At 40.8% G+C, this 21,813-nt stretch overlaps 1 protein-coding gene and 1 pseudogene across 2 annotated transcripts in view; one reads left to right on the forward strand and one right to left on the reverse strand.

Moving 5' to 3' along the window:
* Positions 1-6,685: 6,685 nt before the first annotated feature.
* The window catches only part of ALDH9A1 (aldehyde dehydrogenase 9 family member A1), a 40,567-nt gene continuing 25,439 nt past the window's right edge, over positions 6,686-21,813 (reverse strand). The window contains exons 7-12 of one of the 2 annotated variants that reach the window (XM_065519031.2): positions 14,263-14,451; positions 13,939-14,026; positions 11,990-12,131; positions 9,490-9,602; positions 8,319-8,435; positions 6,686-7,627 (exon numbers count right to left, since the gene is read on the reverse strand). In XM_065519031.2, the coding sequence (XP_065375103.1) occupies positions 8,368-8,435; positions 9,490-9,602; positions 11,990-12,131; positions 13,939-14,026; positions 14,263-14,451 (600 nt within the window). In that variant the 3' untranslated portion in view covers positions 6,686-7,627; positions 8,319-8,367. The remainder of the gene's footprint in view (positions 7,628-8,318; positions 8,436-9,489; positions 9,603-11,989; positions 12,132-13,938; positions 14,027-14,262; positions 14,452-21,813) is intronic. The other variant, XM_005539848.5, reaches the window with a different exon arrangement.
* Positions 16,273-16,619, forward strand: LOC123572801 (small ribosomal subunit protein uS15-like; annotated as a pseudogene).

Consider the following 21,813-nt stretch of genomic DNA (forward strand, 5'->3'; position numbering starts at 1 on the left):
CTCCTGACTCTTACCACTCATTTCCGTTTGAGTCTGTATCTGAAATCAGTAGCTAGTTCTACTAGATGAGAGAGGAGCCACAAGCAGTGCACCCTCTCCTCATCCTTCCAGCACATGTTTCTGTAGTATGTGAGGTTGAGAAAAAGTCTGATTGTAGTGATGTATGTATAGTCATGCCACAGTGGTGAAAAATTAAAGAAAAATATTTTAGCTCTCAGGATATGCTGTTATCACTTGCTACAGATACTTAGGATCTAACAGTAAAGATCTTTTTAAAAAAATCTCAGCTGTGACAGTGGCTCACTCCTGCAATCCCAGCACTTTGAAAGGAGGCGGAGGCCAAAGGAACGCTTGAGCCCAAAAGTTCAAGATCAGCCTGGGCAACATGGCAAAACCTCAGCTCTACAAAAAAAAAAAAAAACAAAACAAGAGTTAGGCAGGCATGATGGCACATGTCTGTAGTCCCAGCTACTTGGGAGGCTAAGGTGGGAGGATCACTTGAGCCCAGGATGTCAAGGCTATAGTGAGTTATGATCACACTGCTACACTCCAGCATGGGTGACAGAGCAAGACCCTGTCTCAAATAAATACAAATTAAGTTTCTATTAAAGATTGTTTCTGTTGCTTAAAAACTAAAGCAGTAGACTAAGATGAAACTTAACAGAGATGAATGTAACTTTCTACATTTAGAAATAAAGATCTGACTGCCTAGGTACAAATGAGGAAGACTTAGAAGATTTCAGCTGGTTTAGAGAACACTGCCAAGTTGGCAGTATAAGATAGTTACTCCAAAACACTGATGTGGCCATAAACTACCTTAAAAGGAAATATAGTGTCTAGACCTGCGCTGCCCAATTGGCCACATGTGGCCACCTAAATTTAAATTGATAAAATGTAAATAAAAGAGCAGTTCTTCAGTTGCACTAGCGCTTTTTCAAATGCTCAATAGCCTTTGAGGATGAGAGACAGTATTTGAACCCAGTCCTGACTCTAAAATCCATGCATTTTCCATTGTACCAGTTTATTGCTTAAGCTCCAAAGATGAAGCATTTAAGGATGGAATGCCATGGCCAGTCATTGAAGATGGTCAGCCTTGGCCAAATGGCCACCTGGAGCCCTTGGGGCATTTGATGAGGAGGCTGGACCAGACCAGCACACACTCCAGTGTTAGTTCATGAGAAAGTTTCACCAGTGGAGTAAAATAAGGAAAATGAGGACTGTTTTTCGTAAAGCTTTTACTTGTATTTTTTACATTAAAATGTTCTTTATGAAATGATGGTGATGATGAATGGTAGGGATTTTTGGTCCTGGCTTGAAAAAATGATGTAATTGAGTATTTACAGTAAGACAGGGTTTTGGTTTTTGCTTCGTAAGAAACACATTTAGAGAGGTCAGAGAACTTGCCAAGGTTTCCTTTCTCACTGCACAAAGAACAGCAGGCATCAGTGAAGCAGGGCAGGGAAGATCTGGAGATGAAGCTGGCTTTTTACCTTTAAAAGTCTTAACAGGGTATAATTTTCAAACTACAGATGGTCCCCAACTTCTGACAGTTCGACTTAACAATTTTTTAATATTATGATGGTGCAAAAGCAAGACTCAGGCTGGGCATGATGGCTCATGCCTGTAATTCCAACTCTTTGGGAGGCCAAGGCGGGCAGATCACCTGAGGTCAGGAGTTCGAGACCAGCCTGGCCAAAATGATGAAACCCCATCTCTACTAAAGATACAAAAATTAGCCAGGTGTGATGGTGCGCGCCTGTAATCTCAGCAACTTGGGAGGCTGAGACAGGAGAATCACTTGAACCCAGGAGGCAGAATGTGCAGTGAGCCGAGATCACACCACTGCACTCCAGCATGAGTGACAGAGCAAGACTGTCTCAAAAAAAAAAAAAAAAAGCAATACTCATTCAGTAGAAATCATACTTTGAGTACCAATACATTCTGTTTTTGACTTTCAGTATCCAATAAGTTATATGAGATATTCAACACTTCATTATAAAAGAGGCTTTGTGTCAGATGATTTTGCTCAACTGTTGGCTAATGTAAGAGTTCAGAGCATGTTTAAGGTCACTAGGCTAAGCTACGACGTTCAGTAGGTTAGGTGTATTAAATGCAATTTCAACTTACAATATTTGCAACGTGTGTTGGGTTTCTCAGGATGTAGCCCCATCATAAGTCGAGGAGCATCTGTAATGTGATCCCAGTTTGTCATTTTGCTGTTGCACACTGGACTCGGATGGAGTTTTGTAAGGAAGCTCAGTACATAAAGGGCGCTGTGGTTGAAGTGCAGAACTGAGAGCTCTGCCTTTCAGTGCCCTACTTCCCCACTCACTGCACTTCCAGGAAACCCTAGGGCTTGGCAGAATCCAGTTGGTAAAGACTGCTTAGAGAATAACTCTTACAAGCTAGTCCCTTGTCTTGTGGGGAAAAACTTGGCATAAGTATTTCTACCATTAACTACTAATCTATTGGCAGTGTACATTCCAAACAGTCCATTTATGTGTATAAGGGAAACACATGCTGAGTTTTGCTAGATGAAAATCAGCCATGCCAGCCTATAAATGCCTAATTGAGCCATAGTGAACCTTAAGTATTCCCACCTTCAGGTGCCTGTGTGCCCTTGGGCAAGCTTATTAGCCTCCCTAAGCCTCAGCTTACACAGCTGTAAGTTGGAGATAATGAAAATACTTATCTTATAAAGTTCGTGAGGATCAAACGGTAATGCATGCACAGTGCCTACCAGGGGTCTTGTAGCCACGCAAATTGTGGTAGGAAGCACGAGAGCCACCTGCTGGTGTAGCTCGTTCAGCAAAAGTCAGCAACCAGGTTATCTTCTTTATGTTCTAAGGACCCACAGAGTTTGCCCAGTTTTCTGTTTCATCCCTAGTAACACTCGCCTCCAAAGATGCTCTCCTAACTTAATAAAAAACTGAGTAGTCTCTCAGTTCCTTTCCTCTTAAACAGCACTATCCAACAGAACCTTCTGACATGATGGAAATATTCTGTCGGCACTGTCCAATAAAGTGTAACCCCCACCCATGTGTGGCTGAGCTCAGTGTGGCTAGAGCAACTGATGAGTTGAATTTTTAGATTTAAGTAGATGCATATGGCTAAGGCTACTATACTTGGATAGTACAGCTCTTAAAGCAGCACTTTTCAACCCTGGCTACCTGTTAAGCTCATCTGGGTGCCTTTTAAGAATCCAGGCCAGGCGTGGTGGCTCATGCCTGTAATCTCAGCACTTTGGGAGGCCGAGGCAGGTGGATCACCTGAGGTTGGGAGTTTGAGACCAGCCTGACCAACTTAGAAAAACCCCGTCTCTACTAAAAATACAAAATTAGCCATGTGTGGTGGCGCATGCCTGTAATCCCAGCTATCGGGAGGCTGAGACAGGAGAATTGCTTGAATCCAGGCTTGAATCCAGGAGGCGGAGGTTGCAGTGAGCCGCGATCGTGCCGTTGCACTCCAGCCTGGGCAACAGGAGTGAAAGGAGTGAAACTTCATCTCAAAAAAAAAAAAAAAAAAAAAAAAAAAAAAAAAAATCCAGATGCCCAGATCAATTAAATGAGATTCTTGGTATTTTCAGAGCTCTCACTGGGCAATTCTAATGTGCAGTGAAAGTGGAGAACCACTGCTCTAAAAGCAGTACTTGGCAGACTCGTGCTTATGAGTCACCCGAGGATCTTGTTAAAATGCAGATTCCGATTCATAGGTCTGAAGAGGGAAATGAGAGTCTTCATTTCTGTTTTTGGAGACAGGGTCTCACCCTGTTGCCCAAGCTGAGTGCAGTCGGGCATGATCCTAGCTCACTGCAACTCAAACTCCTGGGCTCAAGTGTTCCTCCTGCCTCAGCCTCCCACGTAGTTGTGACTACACATTTGGGCTGCCACACTCCTTTTTAAAAAATTTATTTGTAGAGATGGGGTCTTACTATGTTGCCCAGGCTGGTCTCAAACTCCTACCCTCAAACAATTCTCCCACCTTGGCCTCCCAAACTGTTGCGATTATAGGCGTGGGCCCTAAATGTCCTTTAAGTGTTCTTCTAAGAGGGAGGCAAAGGGAAGTTTGACTACACAGGGAAGAAGGCAGCAAGGGCAGGGAGAGATTCTGAAGATGCTAAGCTGCTGGCATCTAAGAGGAGGGGGATACGAGCCAAGGAATGCAAGGAGTGCCGCTCTAGAAGCTGGAAAAGGATTCTCTCCTACGGCCTTTTCAAGGAGTGTGGCCCTGACAACTTCTTGGTTTTGGCCACGTGAAACCATTTTGGGATTTCTGACTTCCAGAACTGCAAGATAATAAATTTGTGTTGTTTTAAGCTGCTAAGTTGGCGGTAATTTGTTATAGCAAGCATAGGAAACATATACTGGGTTCAGTTCTAGGAAACAGAGAGGGTAGCAGAAAGCACAGGAATTGGAGACTCACACCTGGCTTGAAGTTGCCAACTTCCAGACTTGCTGGTGTGGAAGACAAACGGTTTTTCCTCTGCTCTCATACAACAATCAACACAGAAGACTTCTGTGACCAAATGTTGGAGTTTTCTGTTCACACACCAAGCAGGCAAATCAGTTCTGCAGTGGACACCAGCTGGGCATCCTCCAATTCAATTCTCACTATCTACCTGGAGATAGCATCAGATCCCACAGGTTGAGGGCTCAGTCCAAGACTGCCCCTGACTCCAACCAGCTGCAAGTCCAAGCTTCTGGAACTCAACTGACTGGCTTCAAGGTGAGGTTCGATTAATTTGCTACAGTGGCTCACAGAACTCAGAAATGCATTTACTAGTTTATTACAAAGAATATCCTAGGCCAGGTGCAGTGGCTCATGCCCATAATCCCAGCGCTTTGGGAGGCCGAGGTTGGACAATCACTTGAGCCCAGGTGTTCAAGACCAGCCTGGGCAACATGGTGAAACTCTTTCTCTACAGAAAATAGAAAAATTAGCTAGGCCTGGTGGCACACACCTGTAGTCCCAGCTACTGGGGAGGCTGAGAGGTGGGAGGTTCACTTGAACCCAGGAAGGTCGAGGCTGCAGTGAGCTATGATCACACCACTGTACTTTCATTCGGTGACGTGACAGAGCGAGACCCCAGGTGATGGAGTGAGACCCTGTTTCTGGGGAAAAAAAAATGTATTTTAAAGGACACAAATAAACAACTAAATGAAGGGATACATACAGCCAGGTCTGGAAGGCTCCCAAGCACAGGAGCCTCTGTTCCCGTGGAGTTGGGGTGCACCACTTTCCTGGCACATGCACGTGTTCTTATTCACCTTCCTGTAAGCCCCCACATGTTCAGCTCTCCAGAAGCTCCCTGAAGCCTGTCCTCTTGGGCCTCTTAGACTTCATTAGAGAGGCATGACTGAAACACGGACACCATGTAGAAATGTGACTGGATAAAGGGGTATGATATAATACAAAGGAGGCTGAGTGGGGAAACCCAGCAAGGCCTGTCTTCAGATTCCTGGCTTCTCTGTGTGGCATTTTTTCCTGCAGGACAGCAGGCAGGACCCCTTCTGAAATGGGAGTGTTAGGACCCGTAATCAGAAAAGTGGTGGAAGATTGGAGCCCTGCCTTGGGCAGGTGAAAAGGAGGACAGAAGGTCAGAGAGGGACATTCTGTTTTCTGAGGCCTGAAGTGCCCCAACATTGTAACAAAAAACTATACCAAGGGAGTTATAAGCCAGGAACCATGGATGAAAAGATACATAATTTTATATAGAGGCATAAAATATCACACTTGCCTGGGACCAAGATGTCTCCAAATCTGTTTCTTCATTTGAAAATCACGGATAATCCCTTTCTTAGGCTTAGTGTGAGTAATAAATGAGGAGTGTAGCAGTAGGAACACAGTGAGTACTTAAATATTGCTTCCCTTTCCCCTGCTATTTTCTCTTGCAGAGGTGTCTAATCATTTGGCTTCCCTGGGCCACACTGGAAGAAAAATTGTCTTGGGCCACACATAAAATACACTAACGATAGTCGATGAGCTAAAAGAAAAAAAAAAAAATCGCAAAAAAAAAATCTCATGTTTTAAGAAAGTTTACAAATTTGTGTTTGGCTGCATTCAAAGCTGTCCTGGGCTGCATATGGACCGTGGGCTGCAGACTGGACAAGCTTGCTTTAGAGGGACTATCAGAAACTTATCTTCTTCCAGGCAGCTCCTACTGCTTAAGGTGCACAGGATCCCCTCGGACACAGGGTAAGATAACGCTATTGGCTTTGTCCAGTATCACATATGTATCCTCTGTGCAAAGAAACACCAAGAAAGGCTGATTTGGTTGTTCTTATGCTCTAAAACTACAGTACTTGCTCATCATAATACATAACTAGATCCAGGCCCAGTGACAACAAGCATCCCTTATCTCTGACTACTAAATTAGCTATGATTTATAAACTCTTCTCCTGAAAGGAAGAGAAGGGGGCAGAGTGAGGCATGACTGCAATAGTCTGAAAAGCCACAGTGATCTGACAACTCTTCAGGGACAGGCACTGCTTATCCAGGTGAGAATGCACATGGAGCCTGAATGCTTACCTGGACCATAAAAAGTTCATCACTGCAACCAAACCTGTCCTTTTGTTCTTACTGCAAAGATCAAATCCCCCTGCCTTGTGCTTTTAACATCAGCCCTATCCTCTGTCCTCCTATAACCTCAAGATATGTTTAGTTTCAAAACACGAAAGCAAAAGAATTAGCAGTGTGATTTATTTTAATTTCACCATATTACATTAGCGTACAAATAATTTGTACATTTAAAGGGTAGCTCTGCTGGTGTAAGACAGCAGGCTGTAGTTCAAGAACCCAAGATAGGGAGATAGGTTTCCTCTATTGCAGTAGTGAACAGAGACAAAGTGCTTACTAGGCAAGTTAACATTCACACAGAATTTGACCCCGTCTATTATCTAATCCCCTCCCTATCCCGGTTATCAGCTTTCTCAATGAAATGACAAGGGGATACAGCTTAAAAGAGTCAATGAGTTGAAATCATCTCTATTGATTCTACCAGGAACCTACAAAGGAACAAGGTGTTTTTTTGTTGTTGTTGTTGTTGTTTTTTTTTTTTTTTTTTTTCTCAAGACTAGTCAAGTGAAGCACTGGGAATGGGGAAGGAACAAAGAAATCTAGAAACTGGTTGTGATCAATTAGTTGTAAATACCATTGCACTTGGATCAGCCAGGAACAAGTTCTTTGAAATACGCCAGAGAATTAACATTGTCAGTGGGCCAAATGTGTGGAAGATGTATTATCCCAGTCCCGTTTCCTGCTCTCTAGAAGTATGTTACTGGCTCTTAAAAGATTTCACAAAAATATACTTTGAGGAGAATGCCAACTTTCTTGATTAGTATCTACAAGGCACTTAATGCACATTTTCAGTGACGAAGCTGATGGAGAGAGAAAGAGTAACATGAACCATTCTCTTATCCTGAATGCCAAAATTCTGAATTTAAAAATAACATTCAGTTGTACTGCCTCTGTAAACAGGGCCAATTCGCATCATTCCACAGCCTGGCCATGTCAGTAGGTTTCACTGCAGGTTTTCAAAAAGCAGATTCCACATCACCCATCTCCACACACACAGTCTTCAGTTGTGAATAATATTCAATTGTCACACGGCCGTTCTCTCTGCCAAATCCTGAAAGGAGGAGAAGCGGTCAGGTTGAGCCATCACTACAATAGTCTGAACAGTCACAATGATCTTCAAAGATAAGCACTGCTAATCAGGGCTAAGGAAGAATATAGAACCTAAATGTTTTGGAATAAAGTCCTCAATCCACATAGTAGTTATGAATGGAGTTAGGCATGGGGAAAATGACCCACTGGCCTTTGGGGATGGGGACAGGGAAATATACAGGTCTTCTTTCTTACCAATATGAATCTTAATTTCAGGTATCTACTGTTCTGGGTTGAGGTCTGAAAAATGCTCAGATTTTGTATCAAGTGTTAAAGGCAATCTCTACAACAATCAACCTGACACCCTTGAAAACTGATGCTAATTTGAAACTTAACTCTACACAATAGGCTTATTCACCATTTCTTATATACCTGTAAGAGCAAACTACTAACTTAACCTACCCACTCATGTTGGGGAGGGGGCACTGAAGGTCCCTCTGATTACTCAGAGTCCAAGACACTGCCCAATTACTAGTGGATGAAGTTACTGTGCTAAAAGGGTAGTATCCCACCCTTGGCCCTGCCTGTACACCCTGCGCTAGACTTAGGCAGGCTCTGCCTTCTAAGGGCAAGGCTGAGGTCCCAAATATGTGCATTTCCAGGAAGCACCACTCAAATGGTTATCACACGCAAAGGTCCTGGGAAGACCTCACTCTGTGTTTTGTTGCTTTCCACATCCCCTCAGCACACAGCTGGTCAGGCCTATTGGGCCAGGTGCTGCTCTGCACGTCTGGTCATCTTTCTCGCTCTCTCATTCGACATAGCATGGTCTGGTCCAAAGGAAAGGGAAAGTTAGCAGGCCCTCCAAAGGCCTAAGCTGCTGATTCCAAACAAATAATTCCCTGCACTGAGGGACTATCAGAAACTTAACATGTAACATTGTATGTTACATGTTGTTAAGATGGCACCTTGGTTCCCACCTGCACTTGTGCCTGTATGTACGACGTACCCCACGGGGACAAATAAGACTGTCAAATTAACACCCACCATCTCATCAGTGTTCATCAGAGTTTATATATTTGCCAACACTGTGATGGCTGTAAATATTTCCCACAGAAACTAGAGGTCAGACTCTTAGAATGATGCCTCAACAAAGCCCAAACCAATTTTCACTCTAGAAGAACAGCATGATAAATATGTAAATGAATATTTACAGGCAACAAACTCCAAAGGTTCTGGCTATACTCCTCCTGATGCCTCAAACCCTCTCCTGATATACCAGACTTATAAATTTGTATGTTGTGGTAACATATGTCTGACTATAGAATAAATGAAATGAATGAGCAGTAGCTAAGGAAACACACTCCCGTATGCCATCGAGGGTAATGAAAACGATAATAATTGATTGCTTAATGATAAATTTAAAGATTTTAATTTGATATAACAGAGGAAACAAAGTTACTGAGATATTACTTTAGAGACACTTTACCTAAATGGAATCTAAAACCTCCACAGTGGATGATGATGGACATCCTGATACGGAACCCCTAAGGGAGTGATTTTATTTTATGCTTACAGCAATCACAGGCTGTGCAGAAAGAGTATTCTACCCACCAGACAAACCTTTTTGAGATATCTATCAGCAGTTCACAAGCCAGGCTATATGTCAGAACCCTCTGGAAAGATTTAGGGAGTGTTGGGTAGGGGAAGATGCTTGACTTCCATTCCCAGAGACTGCCACAGTGGATCTGGGAAAGGACCAGGAACCTGTATTCCTCAGGTGATTCTTATCTGCAGACAGGTTTAGGAATACTGGTTTGTAAGGTCTGCATTACGACCTATCTCTAGAGACCTGGTTTGCATTCACACCTCCCAGCTCCTCACCTGACTTCTTATATCCACCAAAGGGCAACTCCACTGGGCTGACATTATAGTTGTTAATGAAGCACGTTCCAGCCTGAAGCTCAGCTACCACTCTATGAGCCCGCTGGATGTCCCTATGAAGAAAAAAAGAATGTGTGCATTATTCAAAGTTTCTTAGTCTACTACTTTAACAGGAAAAGTTACACTGCCAGTTCTAGGGTTCTCAAATCTTACTAAATTCTCATTTCTTCAAAATGTTTTAAAATCTTTGATCATCCAGGCAAAACAGACATGGATTGGATTTTATAATCCCAAGCACAAGGCATCTTTAAAATAAGTAACAGCAACAAGGGTGCCCAAAATTCAATGGGAGAAAAACAGTCTTTTCAACAAATGGTGCTGAAACAAGTGGATGTCTACATGCAAAAAATAACAGTGGAGCCCTTTCTTACACCATACACAAAAATTAACTTAAACGCATCACAGACCTAAAAATGTCAGACTGAGAACTATAAAACTCTTTGAAGAAAACAGAGGAATAAATCTTCATGACCGTGGGTCAGGGAAAGATTTCTTAGATTATGACACCAAAAGTAACTGACCAAAAAAAACAGAATTGGAATTGGTCAAAATTTAAAATTTTGTGCTACAAATAAGACTATCAAGAAAGTGAAAAGAAAACCCACAGAAATGCAAATAAAAACCACAATGAGATGCTACTTCACACCCACAAGGATGGCTAAAATAACAAGGGCTGGTGAGGATGTGGACAAATTAGAACCTTCATACGTCGTTGGGAGGAATGTAAAATGGCGCTGCCAATTTGGAAGAGTTTAGCAGTTCCTCAAAAAGTTAAACATGAAGTTACCATGTTACCCAGCAATTCACTATTAGATATACATCCAACAGAAATGAAAATATATGTCCACACAAAGGCCTGTACACATATGTTCACAGCATGATTATTCGTAATAGCCAAAAAGTGAAAACCACCCAAATGCCTGTAACAGATGAATGGATGGACAAAAAGTGGTCCATATCCATACCATGGAATATTATTTGGGAATAAAGTACTGATAAATACCACAACACAAATGAACCTTGAAAACATTATGCTAAGTGAAAGAAGCCAGTCACAAAAGAATACATACTGTATGATTCTATTTACATAAAATGTTTAGAATGGGCAAATCCATGGAGAAAGAAAGCAGTTTAGTGGATGCCAAGGGCTGGGGGTGGGGAGTAGGAATGAAAAGCAACTGTTAAGAGGCACAAGGTTTCTTCTTGAGATGAAAGCGTCCTAAACATAGACTATGGTGATGGTTGCACAATTCCATGAATAAACTAAAAACCACTGAATTGTACACTTTAAGTGGGTTAATTGTACAGTATGTGCATTATCCCAGTAAAGCTGGTAAGAAAAAAGAACAGCACATTGGAGGTACCCACCTTTCTAACTGGAATTTATATGAGGGTGGAAAAGTAAAGTAAGAGCACTTAACCTGCTCAGTACTCAAATCAAAAGAGCAGCTCCTCAATCTTTCCTTCAAAGCTCAAAGGGAAGCAATTACATCAGGTCCTCAAGTGAGACTCAGGCTTTCTTCCCAAGTTCCTGACCACAAAGTTATAAAAAAAAAAAAAAAACAAAAAAAAACTGGAACTTTATGTATCACCAAAGAAATAGCATAATTCCAGTGTAAAGCAGTTTAGCAAACTGCCTTCTACTGCCAAAGACAAATCAAAGTTTGTATAAAACTAAGCAATCTGCAATTGGTTTCAAAGAAATTGCACTCCCAAAGCATTTTCACAAAAAGTGAAAACAACACTTGGGTTGTTTTCACTTTTTGGCTATTATGAATAATCATGCTGTGAACATATGTGTACAGGCCTTTGTGTGGACATATATTTTCATTTCTGTTGGGTGTATATCTAGTAATGAATTGCTGGGTAACATGGTAACTTTAGGTTTAACTTTTTGAGGAACTGCTAAACTCTTCCAAATTGGCAGTGCCATTTTACATTACAGTAGAGGGTAAGTTTATGCACAAAGATATTGATCACATTACTGTAATATTTAAAACTGGAAACAATATCCTAAATATCCAACCACAGAAGAAATGGCCACATAAGTTATAATGCATTCCAACTAGGAACTACTATAATGCCATTAAAAATTATGTTTTTGAAGAATACTGCCCACAATTTATATACTTACAGGTTTCTAAATTCCTTGACATGTGTGTTTTCAAAAGACATCTAACCCAATGCTTTACACAGATCAGAATCTTAAGTGTTTATTAAACGAGCTCAATTTAAAACTCAATAGCAGGGTTCTCTGGCCATTTACAGCAAACTACAAAATGCTGCTTTCGTGTCTTCTGACTTAACCTGAAGCAAATAGAAAGTGCTGATGGCTCCTATGAGGGCAAACTAAAGTGAGAGAATAACATCAATTACATATCTAAGCAGATACTGCAGCCCCACTCCTTCAAAACTGCTCTCAGTGTCCCACTCCATATACCTGGTAAAGACGCCAGCTGCTAGTCCAAAAGTGGTATCATTGGCTCTTTCTAGAACCTCAGCTTCAGTGTCAAATGATAAAATGGACATAACAGGCCCAAAGATCTCTTCTTTCACACAGGTCATGTCATCTCTGCAATTAGCTGCAAACATTAAAATAAAACCTCCTGAGTAGCTGGGACCACAGTGTGCACCACTACCCCCAGCTAATTTTTTGAAGATGGGGTTTCACTATGTTGCCCAGTCTGGTCTCAAACTCCTGGGCTCAAGCGATCCTCCTGCCTCAGCCTCCCAAAGTGCTGGGATTACAGGAGTGATCCACCACACCTGGCCCCAATATTTTAAATTTAACAATGTATTGTAGGCCGGGCGCGGTGGCTCAAGCTTGTAATCCCAGCACTTTGGGAGGCCGAGACAGGTGGATCACGAGGTCAGGAGATCGAGACCATCCTGGCTAACATGGTGAAACCCCGTCTCTACTAAAAAATACAAAAAAAAAACTAGCCGGGCGTGGTGGCAGGCACCTGTAGTCCCAGCTACTCAGGAGGCTGAGGCAGGAGAATGGTGTAAACCCAGGAGGCGGAGCTTGCAGTGAGCTGAGCTCGCACCACTGCACTCCAGCCTGGGCGACAGAGCGAGACTCCGTCTCAAACAAAAAAACAAACAAAAAAAACAATGTATTGTAAGCTTTTCCTATTTATTAAATATTCATGTAATAACTGCAACCTAATTCATGGGATGGACATTAGGTTTTCAGCTTTTAAACATCAGTGGTCCTTTTTAGGGGGGTTAAAGGCTATATACTGCATCAAATATGAAGTGGTTAAAAACTGACACCACTATCAACCTTAGGGGCAAAAACCAGCTTAATTTATCTTCAAATAAGATGTAAGGAATTATACAACATGGTTCAACCTATATATAATTGTCTAAAGCCTACAAAACTACCAACATTTTTGTAGGGGATACTAATACACATTATAAAATGATAGAGAAAAGCATAAGAATGATAAAACAACATTGAGAATAGCAGTTCTCTCTGAAGTAGGAGGGAAGTTGATGGGTGGGAGTAGGACGACCACATACACCTTGATTGTCAAAACTAGATTTCTAAGACTGAATGGAGGTACTAAAAATTATTAAACTATGTAATTTCTAAAAAGATTAGTATATTATCTGACAAACTGGTTTTATTATATTGATGACTGATACAGTTTGGATGTTTTTCCCCTCCGAATCTCATGCTGAAGTATGATCCCCACTGTTGGGAGATGGGGCTTAGTGGGAGGTGTTTGGGTCACAGGGGCAAATCCCTCATGAATGGCTTGATGTCCTTCCCATGGTAATGGGTGCATTCTTGTTCTGTGAGTTCACACAGAGCTGGCTGTTTAAAAGAGCCTGGCGCCTCTCTTGCTTTCTCTCTCACCATGTGACTTGTCTGCTCCCCTTTCACCTTCCAGCATGACTGAAAGCTTCCTGACACCTCACCAGGAGCAGATGATGGTGCCATGCTTCCTGTACAGTCTGCAGAACCATGAGCCAAACAAACATCTTTTCTACTTACCCAGTCTTAGATATTCCTTCATAGCAATGCACAATGTCTAACACAATGATCTACAGGTCACATGAAAAACATTCTTTATTTTCTCAAGGAATTAAATTTATTATTTCATTTTTTTAAATCAAATAGGCACTTTCACATTTTGAGCTCCTTGCTTCCAGAACAATAGCTGTGGTCCTGGATAAACTAATACATATGGGTGCCCTAAAGGAGGGGCACACAGAAGGCTTCGAAGATAATGGAGTAGTTCTACTTCTTAAACTTGGGTAGTAGGACCACATAATTTGCCAGCCTTTGCTTTACACCATGTACATATTTTATAAATATTCATCTCTATCTATTCGGTATTTAATTCAAATCATCTAAAAGCAAACAAAAAGAGGACATACTTAATACACAAGGTCTCATGTAATATCCATCCTTTAATTTGGGATCTTCAGGTACATATATATCTCCACCACATAACACTTTAGCACCCTGCCGAAAAGGAAAAAAATATTTTGCATTACAAATACAACCCCAAAATGCATTCCTGAAATGTTAATTGTATCCCAAACAAACTCGTACTTAGTCTTCCCAGTGCAGGTACAAAGCAGAACACAGCCAGGGATGCTAATAGTCAAATGAATATTAACATGAAAAGGGCACAAAGCAAGTGATTTAGGAGCAGTATAATCTTCCCCAACCCCACCCTACTGCCAATTATTTCTCACCTGCTCCTTTGCCACTTTAACAAACCCAAGAACTCGCTCCAGGTGTGGTCGGTTGATGAGTGGACCCATCCTTGTATCTTCCAGAAGGGGATCTCCAATTTTAATCCTTTGGGTCTGTTTCACCACTTCCTCTGTAAATTTATCAAGAATTTCTTTCTGCACAAATACTCTTGTACCATTACAGCAAACCTAAAGGACAAACACAAGACATTAATTTCTATGTGTGTAAGGAGAAAAAAGGCAAAAGGAAAAAGGAACACAATCTAAAAACTTTAAACCGAAAAGAGACACTATACATTTTTTTAAAGGGTATTTCCATTTCTAAAAATTGTCTCCATACTGAATAAGAAGGATCACACACGTAATTGTGGACATACCACTCCATAAGCAAAATCTGCCCTTTGAGGTAAAAGTTAGTTCTTATTTTGCTTGTTTAAATTTTGTTAAGGCCATTACTAGATACATATAACCCACAGCAGCTCTCCTACTTCCTTGTATCAGGGTTCAACCTGGCTGTATATTTTAAGAATGGAAGGGAACTGAAGAGTAAAACTGTATCAAGAACTGTGGTCTTAAATCTAATTGTTAAAAAAATTTGTCTCTGTAATCACTATTTAGACCCTCCTATAGAAAGGAACATAAACACTGTTCAAATGCTATAAGAACACAGAACAGAAAAGTCCAAAAACAGATCCAAGTGCTCATGGAAATCTAGTCTATGATAAAGGCGAAAGCTAAACCATTAGGACAGAAATGGACTAAATAAATGGTGCTAGAACAAATCATCAGTAATGTGGAAAACATTAAATAAGATACATATCTTACATCATACATAAAGATAAACTCCAAACGTATCAGGAATCAAAATATAAAATAAGAAATCAGGGCACAGTGGCTCACACCTGTAATCCCAGCACTTTGGGAGGACAAGGTGGGCGGATCACTTGAGCTCAGGAGTCCAAAATCAGCTGGGGCAACATGGCGAAACCCCATCTCTACAAAAAGTACAAAAATTAGTCGGGTGTGGTGACATGCACCTGTAGTCCCAGCTACTTGGGAGGCTAAGGTGGCAGGGTCACTTGAGCCCAAGAGGTCAAGAATACATACAGTGAACCATGACTGCGTCACTGCACTCCAGCCTGGATGAGAGAGCGAGACTTTAAAAAAAAAGAGAGAGAGAGAGAGAGACAATACTGGTAATTCCTCTAGGTGTAGAAAACCTAGGTGTAGAAAAAGGTTTTCTATTATCTAAAATCTAGACACAGTTAAAAAAAACTGGTAAATTTGACTACAGAAAAACAAAAACTTTATGTATGGCAAATACCTTAAACTAAGCCAAGACCATTAAAAAATTGGAATAAAATTACTTGCAACATTTATCTCAGATAAAAGGCTATTATCACTAATTTTAAAAATCTCTTAAAAATTAATGGAAAATCATATTTCATAGTATAACACACCACAAATGTGAATTTTATTATATGTGAATTTTGAAAAAGATGTTCAATGTCATTCATAATTGTAAAAACTGAAATTAGGTTGGGCATGGTGGCTCAGGCCTGTAATCCCAGCACTTTAGGAGGCTGAGGCAGGCGGATCACTAGAGGTCAGTAGTTCAAGACCAGCCTGGCCAACATGGCAAGACCTCATCTCTACTAAAAATACAAAAAAAGTGGCTGGGTGTGGTGGTGCATACCTGTAGTCCCAGCTACTCGGGAGGCTAAGGTGGGAGAGCTACTTGAACCTGGGAGACGGAGGTTGCAGTGAGCCGAGATCGTCCCACTGCACTCCAGCCTGGGTGACAGGGCAAGACTCTGTCTCAAAAATAATAAATAAATAAATAAATAAACAAACAAACTGAAATTAAAACTATACTGAGATACCACTTCTCATCTATCTGATAAAAATTTAAAATTGTGACTATATATGCTGTTAAGAAAGGCTATGAGGAAATAGGTACTCGTGCATCGTTAGTCAGAATGTTCCTTTTGCTGCCTGACAGCTGCCATCATGGGTTGCATGTACGCTTCCGGGAAGGGCCAGTCCCAGTCGGCTTTGCCCTATCACCGCAGCGTCCCCACTTTGCTGAACCTGACATCTGACAACATGAAGGAGCAGATTTAAAAACTGGCCAAGAAGGGTCTGACTCCTTCACAAATCGGTGGGATCCTGAGAGATTGACATGATGCTGCACAAGTAAGCTTCTTGAGAGGAAGAGAAGGGATAAGGATGCTAAATTCCATCTGATTATGATAGAAAACCAGATGCACTGTGTGGCTCGATATTATAAGACCAAGTGAGTCCTCTCTCCCAACTGGAAATATGAATCATCTACAGCCTGTGCCCTGGTTACATAAATTTGTCTATGTACTTGAGCAATAAAATAATTGCTTAACTAAAAAAAAAAAAAAGAATGCAACATTTCCTTTTAGAGAGGGATTTGGCAATGTCTTATAAAACTACATATGCAGTCAACATCACTAATCATTAGGGAAATGCAAATCAAAAGCACAATGAGATACCACTTCATACCCATTAGGATGACTATTATCAAAAACAAAGCAAGCAAAAAAATAAGAAAATACATGTGTTGGCAAGGATACTGAGAAATTGGAAACTCTCCGCATTGCTTATAGAAATGTAAAATGGTGCTGCCATTGTAGAGCACAGTACAGTGGTTCCTCAAAAAATTAAACACTGAATTATCATGTGATCCACTTATTTCACTTCTGGGTATACACGCAAAAGAACTGAAAGCAGACACTTCCACTATAGATATCTGTACATCAATGTTCACAGCAACATTTTCACAATAGCCAAAAGGTGGAAACAACCTAAGTGTCCACAAATAAAAAAATGGATAAACGAAATGTGGTATGTATGTGTGTGCATGTGTGTGTGTGTGCTGTGTGTGTATACATATATACAATGGAATATTATTTAGCCTTAAAAAGGAAAGAAAATTTTGACACATGCTACAACATGGATGAACCTGAAGATATTACACTAAGTGAAACGAGCCAGACATGAAATAATAAATATTATATGATTCCACTTATAAGAGGTACCTAGAATAGTCAAATTCATAGAGACAGGAATTAGACTAGTGGTTACCAGAGGCTGAGGGGAAAGAGAAACAGACTTATTATTTAATGAGGTACACAGTTTTCAATGTGGGGTGATGAAAAAGTTCTACAGATGAATAATGATGATAGTTGTACACAATGTAAACGTATTAAATGTCACTGAACTCTACACTTAAAAATGGTTCCAAAAGGCCAGGAGTGGTGGCTCACGCCTGTAGTCCTAGCAGTTTGGGAGGCTGAGGCAGGAGAATTGCTTGAGCTCAGAAGTTCAAGACCAGCATGGGCAACATGGCAAAATCTCATCTCTACAAAAAATACAAAAATCAGCCAGGCGTGGTGCCACATGCCTACAATCCCAGCTACCCAGGAGGCTGAAGTGGAAATATCACTTGGGTTTGGGAGGTCGAGGCTGCAGTGAGCTGGGATGATGTCACTGTACTCCAGCTTGAGCAACAGAGTAAGATGCTATCTCCAAAAAATAAAAAAATTTAAAAAATACACACACACGGTTAAATTGGTAAATTTTATGTTATGCTTTACCATACACACAAAAAAATCATCACAATATATAAGGAACTCACACTATTTAATTGCAAAAAAAAGAAAAGAAAAAACCTCTGATTACAAATGGGCAAAAGACCTGGATAGACATATTTCCAGAAACATACAAATGGCCAAGAAGTTTATGGAAAGATCCTCCACATCACTAATCATCAGGAAAATGAAAATCAAAATCACAATGAGGTATCACCTCACATCTGTTAGCATGGTTATTATCAAAAAGATAAAAGATAACAAGTGTTGGTGAGGATGTGGAGAAAAGGGAATCTTGGTATACTGCTGGTGAGAATATAAATTAGTATAGGCTGCTCTGCCTATGGAGTAGCCATTCTTTATTCCTTTACTTTCTTAATAAACTTACTTTCACTTTACTCTATGGACTTGTCCTGAATTCTTTCTTGCACAAGATCCAAGAACCCTCTCTTGGGGTCTGATCAGGGCCCCTTTCCAGTAACACCTTTCTGGCAAACCATGGAAGGGACAATACTGAGGAGACCCTCCCAACCCAAAAGAAACAGACTGCAGCACTGACTGGCCAACTTCGGATATCACCTTTTGTTGGAACTCAAGAGTTATAAGCGACCCTCACCCTGACACTTTCTGACTGAGCTCTTCTCTACCCTGAATACAAGAGACCCTAATAATTAGGCAGGAATATCATCGCCCCTATTCAGCATGAAGTTTACAGAAGATGGATCTTTGTCCCTCTGCAACCCTTAGGATTAAGGGTTCTTTTATAAAAGGGAAGGGGGAAATGTCAGAGGTGTTTGAACGAGAGCAACTTCATCTTAAGTAGGGGCTGGGTAAAATAAGGCTGAGACCTACTGGGCTGCATTCCCAGGAGGTTAGACATTCAAAGTCACAGGATAAGATAGGAGGTCAGCACAAGATACAGGTCATAAAGATCTTGCTGATAAAACAGGCTGTGGTAAAGAAGCCAGCTAAGACCCACCAAAACCAAGATGGCGATGAGAGTGACCACTGGTTGTCTTTGCTGCTAATTATACACTAATTATAATGCATCAACATGCTAAAAGACACACCCATCAGCACCATGACAGTTTACAAATGCCATAGCAATGTCATTTTACCTTATATAGTCTAAAATGAGGAGGCATGAATAACCCACCCTTTATTTAGCATATGATAAAAAAATAACCACAAAAAGGGGCAACCAGTAGCCCTTGGGGCAGCTCTGCCTACGGAATAACCATTCTTTAGTCCTTTACTTTATTAATAAACTTCCTTTCAAAAAAAAAAAAAAAAAAAGAATGTTAGTAGTATAGCCATGAAGGAAAACAGGATAGAGGCTCCTTAAAAAATTAAAACTTGGCTGGGCACAGTGGCTCACACCTGCAATCCCAGCACTTTGGAGGCCGAGGTGGGCAAAACACCTGAGGTCAGGAGTTCGAGACCAGCCTGGCCAACATGGAGAAACCCCGTCTCTACTAAAAAACAAAATTAATCAGGCGTGGTAGGGCATGCCTGTAATCCCAGCTACTCAGGAGGCTGAGGCAGGAAAATCACTTGAACCCGGGAGGCAGAAGTTGCAGTGAGCTGAGATCGCGCCATTGTACTGCAGCCTGGGTGACTAAGTGAGACTCCAAATCAAAAAAAAAAAAAAAATTAAAAATAGAACCATCCTATGATTCAGCAATTCCTCTTCTGGGTATATACCAAAGGAAATGAAATCAGTACCTTAAAGACACATCTGCACTCACGTGCTCAGTGCAGCATTATTCACAATAACTGAGATAAGGAAATAACCCCATTGACAGATGAATGGATAAACTGTGATACATATTTAAAATCATGCCAGGCATGGTGGCTCATACAGGGCGCGGTGGCTCATGTCTGTAACCCCAGCACTTTGGAAGGCCGGGGCAGATGGATCACCTGAGCTCAGGAGTTCAAGACCAGCCTGGCCAACATGGTGAAACCCTGTCTCTACTAAAAATACAAAAAAATTAACCAGGTGTGGTAGGGCATGCTTCTAGTCCCAGCTACTTGGGAGGGTGAGGCAGGAGAATTGCTTGAGTTCCATAGGTAAAGGTTGCAGTGAGCCGAGATGGCATCACTGCACTGCAATTTGGGCTACAGAGTGAGACTCCATCTCAAAAAAATAATAATAAAATAAAATCACAATTACATCACAATTATTTTTAGTGTTCTCTCTATATCTGTACAAAGAATATATACATAGTACAGACTATGTAGAATATTCTATATATTTATTCTACATATGCTATACTATATGTATTCTTTGTGTGCGTGTATATATTCATCCACACACACACATAGCAAAGAAAGCAAAGTACAAAAGAGTACCTCTAATGTGCTACCTTTTGTGTGTGAAAGAAGAGTAAGAAATATACAAGTACCTATTCATTTGTGCAAAAAGAACCACAGGAAGAAAAACCAGAAACAAATCAGACTAGCTACCCAAAGGAGATGGATAAAACTGGGTGGGGAGGTGGTACTGGAAACAGAGCAGACAGGATGGGGAGGAGTAACACTTCTAAGTGTCTGTTTTGTAAAATTCTGATGTTTAGAACTATGTTTGTGTTTCGCCTAATGAAAATAAAATTTTAAAATCAGCAAGGATGGAGAAAATAAAACCCAAATGAATACAAACACAAACAAATGAATCTGTTATTTTAAATGAATATCATAACCACACTGAAGGAGGGGGAAGGAAGGGTAGAACTGACCCAAGTAACTTTTGAACATAGTATTTTGACTATACCCTCTGGCTAAATATAAAAAGAACTGTAAAAAAATTCTGAGCTCTAATTAGAAGGTTTATTTTCCACAGAGGTATGGATTTACAAATCTGAAACTGCTATTATTAGAATACTACGTGTATTCTATGATGAGCAATTACATAAACATATTGTGGATAATGGGAGTCCAATTTCTTACTGTCAGAGAAGAAATACAAATATGGAAAGGGAGAAGGCAGAAATGAACCCTGTGGTATTCGACTGCAATTAAAAGTATCTGGATGAACTTATTTTTATGTAGATAGACAGATACAGAAATAGATATGTGCAGAGACATATACACAAATATGTATTTCCCAGCACTGGACTCTGAGAGGGCCTAGAAGCAATGATACCACAGTAGCAATAAGCACACCTGGCACTGAGATCTTGGTTTCTAAATACCATTCACCACTAAATGGAACCAGCACTTTTGGTCAGTACTGCCATCTTCCAGTAATTCACCAAAATGAAAAACACAGGGAAAGAGAAAAAGTACCCAGTATATGTTCTCCAGGCCTTTTAGAAAACATGGAGTTGTTCCTTGGGCCACATGCATGCAAATCAATAAGAAAGGCAATATTGTAGACATCAAGAGATGGGTACTATTCAAAAAGGAATGCCCCACAAGCATTACCAGGGCAAAACTGGAAGAGTCTACAATGTTACCCATGTTGCTGGCATTGTTGTAAACAAATTAAGGGCAAAATTCTTGCCAAGATAATTAATATGCACATTGAGCACATTAAGCACTCTGAGACCCAAGATAGCTTCTGAAATGCATGAAAGAAGATCATCAGAAAAAGAAGCAAGCTAAAGAAAAAGGTACCTAGGTTCAGCTGAAGCACCAGCCTACTCCACCAGGGAAGCACACTGTGTGAGAACCAATGGGAAGGAGCCTGAGCTGCTGGAACCTATTCCCTATGAATTCATGGTATGATAGGTGTGAAAAAATAAAAGACCTCTGGACTGCAAAATTGTTTCTCTTTATTGAGTAGAGAAGTGTGGTGTCCTCTCCCCTCAAAAAAATATTTAAAGCACATTTTAATTGTGTCCCAACTCACTGTGTAATTTCTTTACTGTTCAGAGTTAGCGTTTTTATTGCTGAAAGATGTGAGGTGGCTTATTGTGCAACAAATTAC

This window comes from Macaca fascicularis, chromosome 1, assembly GCF_037993035.2.
Source record: "Macaca fascicularis isolate 582-1 chromosome 1, T2T-MFA8v1.1".
In the NCBI taxonomy this organism is placed as follows: domain Eukaryota; kingdom Metazoa; phylum Chordata; class Mammalia; order Primates; family Cercopithecidae; genus Macaca; species Macaca fascicularis.